The sequence below is a fragment of the Oreochromis niloticus genome, linkage group LG20 (genome assembly GCF_001858045.2).
Source record: "Oreochromis niloticus isolate F11D_XX linkage group LG20, O_niloticus_UMD_NMBU, whole genome shotgun sequence".
Classification (NCBI taxonomy): Eukaryota; Metazoa; Chordata; class Actinopteri; order Cichliformes; family Cichlidae; genus Oreochromis; species Oreochromis niloticus.
In genome coordinates, this window is record NC_031984.2 from 15069334 (window position 1) to 15080059 (window position 10726).

The following is a 10726-nucleotide window of genomic DNA, read 5'->3' on the forward strand; positions in this document are numbered from 1 at the left end:
GTCAAAGAAGTTTGGATTTGCTCAGTTTTCACTAGATGGCAACATAGAGCTGCAAACTGTGTGCTGTGTTGGTGTCCTAGGTAGTGTTTTACCGGCTAAAGTGAGGATCAGTGGTCAGAAGGTTATAAGAAGTCATCCCGTCAGTACTGTAAGTCAAACTTCCTGCAGGCACTAACTTCTATCACAAGCTTAAAATCTTAACCTGCCTAAAAACATACAAGATAATAAATATAGTAGCCTAAAATGAATAGATTTTAAAAGGAGTGGGATGATATGAAGATGTGAGCTTAACCATATTATGAAGAAGAAGATTTTAAAGTCGGTAATTTACAAAGTTGACAGTGTTTTGTTTTAATCCTACTGGCTTAGACTAAACCTGAGATAGTGACAGGGTAAATGTCTTTCTAAACTCACCAAACGTCTTGGGATAATTAATACATAACTTTTCTGACTTTCAATGTTTAACTTTCAATGTTTAACTCTCTAAATAGATATGTGCATATAATACATAATCACATTTCTATAAATTATTGACTGCACTGAATAATACAATGCTGCTCAGAATTCACAAAGAAGCGGTTAAAGGGCCTCTCGGTTCCAGTAGATGGCAGCAGCGCAGCACCAAACGTCGCCGCTGCCGTAAATGCCCATAGCAGAGGAAGAACACGAAGAAGAAGGAAGGAGAGCGGCGAGGTACCAGGCCACGACCTGCAACCGGGACTTCCTTAAACGAGGTTATATAACTTCCGAAATTGTGACTTCATCTTGGCTTTGTGTAATCTACAAAGAGAGAGGCGTCGAAGAGGATTCTCTACACCAGAACGTTTTCCGTGATAGTTTGACTTTGGCACAACATTTCCTTCAATTTCACACGGTAACGTCAATGTTTGCTAATGAAGCTCGCTCGCTGCCGCGGAAGCGCCGTTAGCTTTTTAGCCTTATTAGAACCTAAGCGTTTCTTTTTGTTTTCCACCATAAATATTATCTGGAATCGTGTAAAATACGTCAAAATGGTGGTTGGTTGATTATAAGTTTGAATATCTACAAGCCTGCTATTATTCATATTATCAAAGTGGTGAGGGTAAATTCAGTGCGGGCCTTTGAAAGCCCGGTCGTGGTGGCTAGTTAGCATTAGCTAAGTTTCGGGGTAGAAGCGTGCGCAACGTTACGATTTTAGAAAGCATGCTTTGTTCTTCGAGTACAATTAAATATGTTTTTCTTATATTGTCAGTATCAATCGATCATGTAACGGTTGTATGTTGAGTAGGTGATAATAATAAGAAAATCTAGGACTCATCGTTACCACGCCGTGTGTATTTGTAGCGTTTACCCTGGGTATTACAGTTTCTCGTGCACAAACGGATCACTGACTTGTTTTTCTTCCTTTTTCTTATTGCAGGATCAATATGGCTGATGACTTTGACGTTGAGGCCATGCTGGAGGCTCCATATAGAAAGGTGGGTTTAAAAGTTGGAGAAGTGAGGCCTGTGTTGCTGTTAGTCCTTTTTATTTTTAGACCTTTTATATTTGCTACTGTGACAAAGTTAACTTGAATGTTGTGTGGTGTGAATGAGTATTTAAGACGCAATACAGAATTATAAATAAATCCACATCTATCTCTCTTTATAGACTTCCCTAATGATATCTCACCTCTACTCCCATGAATTCATCTTTGATTCCACTGTGAACTGTGAAAAAAAGGAAGGTAGTTATTGCGCATATACTGATGTACTGTGGTTCACTTTAGGACTAAAAGAGATTCAACCCAGAACATCCAATCCCTATTCGGTTGCTACAAGGTGAATGCCAATGGTTGATAAGCCCATCTTTACTTGTCCAGCAAAGGAGGCAGTATTCAGATTTACAATCTGTATGTTGTCGCTGTTTATGAATGTGCAGGGTTTTTTCAATAAGAGCTTTTTAAATGGGAAAACTGTTGTATATTGTTAAAAATCTCCTCAGTGTGTGTGTGTGATTTCAACATTATTTTTCTGTTATATAGCATTAACAAGTCTAGTCTTTAGCAAGAGTCAGTATATAAAGTTGTGCTAAAGTGTAATTTCCTCACGCAGTTGTATTTGTATGTACTTGTGTCTGTGTCAATCTGTGAGTGGCTTAATTACTGAAGTTATAATGCAGCAAAATTCTTGAAAATCCAGCGATTGCATTTTTCATAGTTCCACAGTAGAATTATCGGTGAAAGTTATTTTTCTCTCGCTGGTAAATATGAATACTGCCTCTTTGCCTTAGCCAACTGTAATGTGAATCAGCATCTTGATTTTTGCATGCTACAGAACACCACAGATATTGATATATTTCTAGAATAACTGTAAAATAGCTACATCTGCCTTTTATTGTATGATAAAATGATTTACTTTCAGTAGTTAATAATTCCTTAAGTCAAAAGGTTGTAAGTATTACTGTAAACTAAAGATGATGGTAGTGTAACACGTGGATGAATTAATCTTTATTTATTGATTTGCTTGGGCGTCAATATTACTAAGAAGTGTGAATCCCTGTTTGCTTCAGGGCAAGATGTGTGACAGAGGTGGCATCGAGCTCTTACAGTCCAAGAACGAAAATGGGTGAAGATCTCTGGACTGACACCAACCACACAGGATCTCTTTTAGTGGCCATGGGCCATGCGTGGTCACATGTTTAGGCACAAATAGTGGCATTGGTACGACCTATTAGAACGGTATTGGTGGAGATGACCTGACTATTGTCAGCTTCCTGAACTGAGCTAATATGTTGGAAACTCTCCCTTATCTTTGCTTTGTTGCATTAACTATTGAGCAGCTTAGTAAAAGAGAGGGGGGAAAAAAACAAAGAATGGAGTGGGATGGGATGGGAAGCTATTGGGGTGGTGGAAGGACACTGTCCAGACATGACTGTAGGAAGTTTGTATTTTTATTAATTGAATATATTCTGCATTTTCTCTTGTCCCACCCCATCCCCTTTACCTTGACGACATGAAATGTTTCATCTACGTCCTCATGATGTTCTTCTATCGACCTTGCTTAGGATGAGAACAAGTCCTCTCATGCAAATGGACACGATGACCAGAGCAAGAAGTAAGTTTTGGTTATCCATCATGTTACCTAAATGGTGCTTAAATCAGACAAAGTTCTGCTTTAAAGTGTGTGTACAACAACAGAACTGTTGTAACACTTTACAGGAAAAGGAGGAGTCGGAGCCGGAGCCCGGGCTCCAAGAAGAAGAGGAGCAGAAGCAAAAGCAAAGACAGAAAGAAGAGTAAGAAGAGGAGCAAGAGCCGGGAAAGAAAAAGAAGCCGCAGCAGAGAGCGCCATCGCAGCCGCTCCCGAAGCAAAGATCGAGCTGGGCGGTACAGAGCACGCAGGAGTCCGATGTATGTGACCTTTTACACTCGCTAGTCAGAAAAATATTACATTAACTTTATTGGGTACTTAAATTGTATGATTTTTTAGGTCTTTTTAATGTTGTTGTATTTAATTTATATTGTGTAATTTTAAGTTGGCTGCCTGTTTATGTAAAAAGAACATGATCCCCCCCCCTCATGTAAAATAATAATTATTTCTTTTTTAGTCGCAAACGTTCCAGAAGTCGGAGCCCCTTCAAAAAAGAAAAGAGCCCCATTAGGTAAGATAAAACAGTCATGTGAGTGGTTTTTATGTATGCACACATCTTCTGATTTTTCGTAGGCCTTGACTCACCAAACATTTGAAAATTCAAAATACTGTTACACTCGAATAGAAAGACATGTAGGGCATACAAGCAAAGGAGCAGGTAGCACAGTGCTGCAAATGCAACATTAAAAAACACACCAAAAAGAACACTCTTATGAGGTCCTCTTCAGTGACTTACGTTAGTACAAGTATTGTCTGTCGGCTCTTCAGTTGCCCACCTTGACAGACCTGTCAAGCAAAGCTGCCATACCTCTCAAGTTAAACCTTACCTGTCCCTGAGTGTTTGAGTTAAAAAAAAAAAAAAAATCCTCCCAGTTCAGCCTCAGTTTCCCACATCAGCAGCAGCAATATTAGTGGCCAGAAGTGGTTATCTTTACAATCTGTCATCTCGAGGGCTGCCAGAACAAAGAAAACATGCGTTCTCCAAATCTTCAGCTTATGGTTTTAGTTTTAGGTTTCTATACTATCACAGCTTTAAAGTTTTAAAATGTTTTTAAGCATTTGTTATTGGTTTGTGATTAACATGCACATTTGTTTTTTGTCTTTTTCCTCCTAAGGGCACCAATTGACAATCTAACACCAGAGGAGAGAGATGCCCGCACTGTTTTCTGTATGCAGCTTGCTGCAAGAATCAGAGCTCGGGACCTGGAGGATTTCTTCTCAGCTGTTGGAAAAGTTAGTTGACTTTCAGTTTGTGTAAATTCCAAATGAATGTCATCCAGGAATTGGCTCTGAAAATGTGACTGTTCTCTTTCTATAGGTTAGAGATGTGAGAATAATCTCTGACAGAAACTCCAGGAGATCGAAGGGGATTGCATACATAGAGTTTGTGGAGTCCTCCTCTGTACCTCTGGCAATTGGATTGACTGGGCAGAGGCTTTTAGGAGTGCCCATCATCGTCCAGGCATCTCAGGTCAGTGTCGTTTCTTTTAGTGGAATTGAATGAATATAGAACAAGTGGATTAGTTCTGCTCACTTTGATCAGACATATTAACAGTCAGCTGCCGTGTTGCGAACTCCATACCAAGAACTTTAAAAAAAAACAAAAAAAAAACATAATTTTTATCAATTTAAAAAAAAAAACAGACCAGGAAGTGGAACAGAACTTAAAATATTAACAGAACTTAAGTAATTCAGATTGCATTAAAGCAAATGCTGATTCTGCATTAAGGTCCATTATCATTTTGACATTACTTAATGTAATTACACTAAAATTCCTGAATTAATCATGTCATCTCTATTTCTAATTACAGGCAGAGAAAAATAGAGCAGCAGCTGCTGCCAATAATCTGCAGAAGGGCAGTTCGGGTCCGATGCGCCTGTATGTGGGCTCACTGCACTTCAACATTACTGAAGAAATGCTTCGAGGGATTTTTGAGCCCTTTGGAAAGGTCAGGAGAACTCTGCAAAGATTGATTTGTTTTAATGTATGTAAGTGAACGTAGTATAATCATCTGCATGTGTTTCTTCTTCATAGATTGAAGGAATCCAGCTTATGATGGACAGCGAGACTGGCCGATCCAAAGGATATGGCTTCATATCGGTAAACAAAGCCTTTGTATGTCTTTGGTAGCTTTTTGTTTGCTGCTGGGTTCACTTTGTAACCTTTTAACTTTCTGAAGTTTGCAGATGCGGAATGTGCAAAAAAGGCATTGGAGCAGCTGAACGGCTTTGAGCTAGCCGGACGGCCAATGAAGGTGGGGCATGTTACAGAGCGCTCAGACTCTTCAACAGCCAGCTCGTTCCTGGATAATGACGAACTAGAGAGGACTGGTATTGACCTAGGCACTACTGGGCGTCTACAGCTGATGGCTCGACTAGCAGAAGGTTTGTAATGGCACTTGGCAGGCATATCCATTCCTGGAAAATTCCTGGTCGTAATAAAAGAGGAAGGAACAGCTTATTAGCAAAGTAATGACTCAAACCGCAGGCATACATGTAATATGTGACAGTGTTGGGGTCATTTATTATACTGCAATGAGCCAGAATGAGCGGTTAAGTATTTGTACTTTACAGTGACCTAATTTTGGTTTTTCAAACACAATTTTAAGAAATGTAATACTCAAAAATAACATTGATCCTATCACTGTATTACCATAAGGACAGAAAGCAGGGGGCACTAGTAGACCATTTTAGGTGGGAGCTTCAGCCTCCTCATCTTATTAGTTCTTTGCCTTTTTTCTCTACTACCTCATTGTTAAACTACTGTAAAACTACATTTATTTAAACATTATTAAATATATTTGAATGTCCTGCCATGATTCCAGTGTTTACTTTCCAGAAACTTTCACACTGAGAAGTCCAATTTATTTTTTTGTTTAACACGGTGTGCCGTAACTCGCACCATAACTGGAACCAATTTTCACTGCAACCTTCTATGTAACCTGACATGCCCCTCCGAAGAAATGTAACTACCTGTTGGGTCTGCCATACCACGATGACTTGAATGGCATGGTGCAGGCATAAAAGGAGTTTCCAGTTACAATATCAGTTAGGACGTAGATTTCCTACAGATGTGCAAATCAAGCTTTAAGTCTGGAAAGACAGGACACAACTTGAGTCATCACATGGCTGTGAAACCTGTTTTTGTGTTTTTTTCCCCCACCAACTACATGTCTTTGGTAGAGGGAAATGACCATGTGAATGAAAGCGATTGTTTCTCTGGCCACACTACCTGTCATGCTTCTGCTGTCTTTAAGTGTCTAAAATTAACCCTATGCAAAACAATTTTTCTCTCAACAGGGACTGGTCTGAAGATCCCTCCTGCTGCTCAGCAGGCTTTACAGATGACTGGCTCCATACCCTTTGGGGGCATTGGTGCTCCAGCAGGTGAGCCTAGATGATGGAAGATATTTAGTATTTGATATGTTTTCTTGCCAGAGGTTTAGTGACAACTTTTCTTTTTCTTCCAGCTGTTCCAACTCCAGCTCCAAGCCAAGCTTTGAACCTCCCATCTCAGCCACTGGCCACACACTGCCTTCAGCTGTCCAACCTGTTCAACCCACAAGCGTAAGGACATTATCCTTTAAATAAGTTCACTTCAAGTTTGTCTTAAGCTCTTGCATACTTGGACTGAGAGCAAGGCATATTGTCAGATGGCTTTTTTCAAGTTTTCACTATCAAAGAAGAATCTAAATGCCTCATTTAATACAGTCAATGTAATTCATTTGTGTTGCAACCATTTTTTTATTTTATTTTTTATTTGCAAACCTTCTGTTCAAAAGTTTGAGACAGAGAAAATATACACAAGGCAAGTGCTGAACCGAAACCAAGCCAACAACAAAAGAATAAACTGGTCACACGCTCAAGCTCTGCAGTGTGTGAGCTGACATGTCTGTGTGGTCTCAGTTCCTCCTGTCAGTGAAGAAATGTCTTTTGAAATGACTTAACAGAAAAGTAACGAGGGAAAATCCAACTGGATTATTTGTCAGGCTAATTCTGAATTTTGTCCCCATCTGAAAGTACAACAGATGTGCATTCAGCTGGTTTTAAAATTATGAAACTCTACTTAAAAGTTCAAATTCAAACTTTTTGAGTCAAGCGGAACATTTTACTGGATTTCTAATATTGCTGGTTATTTTTGCAGGGAAAATGATCCCAGCTGGGCTGCTGAAATTCAAGATGATGTGATTGAGGAATGCAACAAACACGGTGGAATCGTTCACATTTATGTCGACAAGAACTCTCCTCAAGTAGGTCAAAGATTAAAACGAGATAAATGAGTTTTAACATCACTGAGCTTGTTTTGCAACATTTTTCTTAAAATGCACAAGCAGTAAAGTTGATATCTCTCTTGCTCACATAGGGTAACGTGTATGTGAAGTGTCCCTCGATACCAGCAGCCATGGCGACTGTAAATGCACTTCATGGACGCTGGTTTGCAGGTATGCAGCACTGCTGAAGCTGGCAGCTATTAACTAGTTTTTAAGCTGTAAATTTCTTAGTTCTAATTTGAGGAAGTTAAAAAAATTATTTTTTTTTAAAGATTCTCGATCAAACTGTACGTTGTAACATTAACATTTTTCTTTCTTCCCTTCACAGGTAAAATGATAACAGCTGCCTATGTTCCTTTACCAACCTACCACAACCTTTTCCCTGATTCAGTAACAGCAAAGCAGCTTCTAATGCCGTCACGCCGATAGTCAGAGACAAGCTTCTGAAGTCTGTAAATACATTTGTTTGCATTCATGAAAATGTCATTGAAACATTTGCATTGAAATTAGTTGGCTGTGTGTAATAAAAGTGGCCTCAAGTTCACGTTCACCATTTTGGGGGAATTTTTTTCTTTCTTTTTTTTTGTTTAGTTGCTTTTCAAATTTTTTTGTGGGCTTGTGTTGTAAACTACCACTGAGAAGTAATCTGCAGATATCTATTGGTCTACATGTTTTTAAATATTATTGTCATATCTGCTTGTTTAAAATCAGAACTTTTAGATTTCAAATAAAAGTGCAGAGTTAGGGGGAAAAAAAAAAATGTGTTGGGATAATAGGCCTTAAATGCCAAAAGTACATCGACAATAATCCTTTGTAACTTTATACAGCCATAATTTCATTTTTGTATGAAGGCTCCCAATAAACTTGGCAAATTTGATGGTTCATTTTGTTTTTGTTACCATTTTGGGGAGTTTTCAATGCCAGGTTGTGATTAAAGTCCTAATTACAGTATTGGACCAATGTTTTTACTCATTCCCTGCTATTTATGTTTGCCAAACACCCACACATGGATTGGGGATACATCTTTGTCCTCCAAGTGGTAGAACCTTATTAGACAATCCACTCTACCACCTAAACGAAAGTTCAACATACCTAGGGAATTCCCCCTTGGATGGGCAATCAGAAAAACGGTCACGTGAAGTTGGGTTAATTTAGCAAGTTGATAACCAGTGTGTGATATTAGCAGTATCGAAGCTAAAAGTGTTTCACAGGTCATACAATGATTCTTCCACAGAAAACTATCCATATGACTGCCACCTACTCCGAGAGACATTATCAGATAATGGTAAAATGCTGATTAAAAATCTATAAAGAAAGGAAAAATGCTACACTGTTGCAAATAAGACAAACTGTCCTGTCTTCCTTCACCCCCTCCAACAATGACAGGTAGCTGCCCTGGGGTTTCTTCTTGTTAAAAGGGAGGTTTATTTCTTCCCACTGTGGCCAAGTTCCTTCTCAAAGGGGGTTGTTTGATTGTTTGGGTTTTCTCCACATAAGTGTAGGGTCTTTTTTAATTATAAAGTGCCTTGAGGTGAATGTTGTCATGAATTGGCACTAAATAAAACAACTGAATTGCAGAAAATTATTAATCTGGTGATTCATCACACAGCAGTTTCAAGTTAAAGCACATTAGAGCTCTGAAACTTTAAACTGGATCCATTTAAACATGAAATCCTACTGTCTCACAACCTAATAAAGTAGACGCCCTTCAGACCACTTCTCTGAAGATTAAAGTAAAATTAATTTGATTTAACAGGTATTATTGGTGTGTGTTCTAAAACCTACAATTCCATTAACGTAAAGAGAATCAACCATAAAAAAAATTGTATACATTTTCAAAATTAACAAATGAATACACGCACATTCCCGTGACAGTTCCCGTATAGTTTGTGCTTCATTCAGTGGTTTTTAGCAAGGAACATATAATAAACTGTGAAAATGCGGAGTCAGCTGATTTTAAACCGAACCTTTGAACACAACCTACTCCCGACAGTTCCAGTTTTATTTATTTTTTTAAACCGGAGAGTCTGTACTGTTCAAGTGTTCCAGAGTAAAGGTTAGCCTATGTACACATTTGTCAGCAAGTAAACAGTACTTGTTTGCCGATAAAAGAAACAAACGAATAAAATAACATAGTTGCGTCTACGAATCAGTACTTATGACTGATTATCAAGGAAACGCAAAGACTTTTGACGTAACTGTAAAACTTTAGTCCCTCCTACTCTCCCTGTAGAGGCCCTTCCAGAAGTGGTGACGCTATTTTCCGGAGCCTTGATTGGTCAGTAGGCGGTGATTTCATACCTGTTTCCAAGAGCCTTCGAGTTAAAGCCATGACTCTGTTACCATTGCGCGGTAACCCGGTAAGAACACATCCCAGTACGTTAAACTCAGTGTTAACGTCAATGTTACCTGGATAAGACAAAATCCGGCTTAGTAGTAAAGGCCTCCAGTGAAATATACAATAGTAATTCTGAACTCTAAATTATGTAAAGCTACGCGAGCAGAATCCCAAAATGAAAACTTTGGACCTAGCAAAACAGGTAAACAATATGTTTTGGACTTTGATATATCTTGTCCATAACATGTTACTCTGTGGGCCACATATGGCCAGTCAAATCGTAAGTGCGATGGACCACAAAATATTGCCTTAAAGGCACTCTCTCTTGTAGTGTAAATAAGTTAAATTATTTAACAGAGTGCACAAAATTACAGAAAAAGCCAATTACCCAGACCTGGTCCCAGGAGTAAAAAAAATAAAATAAACTTACCCGCAAACATTTAGGACTGAAATTTATGTTCCCCAGCCATATATGACACACCTTGCCCAAGATCAAGATCACATTTAATGATACTTAAATATTTAATTTTATTTAGCCTCACCCTAGTTTTGCAGTTTGCTTACTTCACTATGGCTGTCTATGTTTGCCAACCTTGTGACACATACCACACCTGTTGCTTTCAATGGTGCTTTAATGAATCAAATACTTGTTCGGGTATGCTACAATAGGAAAGCTTCCTCTTTCTAGCAACAGATGAGATTTATGATGCAGCACCCACACAGGAAGTCATACTTCCCATTTTCCTACCAAAATATGTAGAAATGAGCAGTGAGTCAAGAATTTCGCACACCATTGTATTTACCAACAGGTTATATGTCACTCTGTGGTATTCTGCACTCTCCCCAGTAGTCTCAGGACCTGTCCACTTCACATCGCAAGAGCTTTTTTCATCCATAGGTCCATCAAGTCGCTGAATGTTATTGATTTCCTGGGTTCTCTGGTCCTCACATCACTGCTAGTCACTTCCTCTGTGGATGCAGCTTAACTCTTAAGAAATGTTGTCTTG

At 38.8% G+C, this 10726-nt stretch overlaps 1 protein-coding gene across 2 annotated transcripts; it reads left to right on the forward strand.

The window, feature by feature from the left end:
* Positions 1-618: 618 nt before the first annotated feature.
* rbm39b (RNA binding motif protein 39b) lies at positions 619-8332 on the forward strand. 2 transcript variants are annotated; one of them, XM_013275973.3, is made up of 15 exons: positions 619-734; positions 1400-1457; positions 3025-3074; positions 3179-3370; positions 3568-3621; positions 4226-4343; positions 4429-4581; positions 4922-5059; positions 5146-5211; positions 5291-5495; positions 6411-6497; positions 6581-6677; positions 7255-7360; positions 7474-7552; positions 7710-8332. In XM_013275973.3, the coding sequence occupies exons 2-15, from the start codon at positions 1407-1409 to the stop codon at positions 7808-7810; spliced, it is 1497 nt and encodes a 498-aa protein (XP_013131427.1). In that variant the 5' UTR covers positions 619-734; positions 1400-1406; the 3' UTR covers positions 7811-8332. The 2 variants fall into 2 exon arrangements, with proteins under 2 accessions (XP_013131427.1, XP_003439056.1); XM_003439008.5 differs by having other exon boundaries at positions 636-874.
* The last annotated feature ends 2394 nt before the right edge of the window (positions 8333-10726 follow it).

Coding starts and splice junctions, on each gene's coding strand:
- rbm39b (XM_013275973.3), top strand. CDS start 1,407: ATGGCTGATGACTTTGACGTTGAGGCCATGCTGGAGGCTCCATATAGA. Junction 1,458..3,024: donor TGGAGGCTCCATATAGAAAG/GTGGGTTTAAAA, acceptor GACCTTGCTTAG/GATGAGAACAAGTCCTCTCA. Junction 5,212..5,290: donor AAGGATATGGCTTCATATCG/GTAAACAAAGCC, acceptor AACTTTCTGAAG/TTTGCAGATGCGGAATGTGC.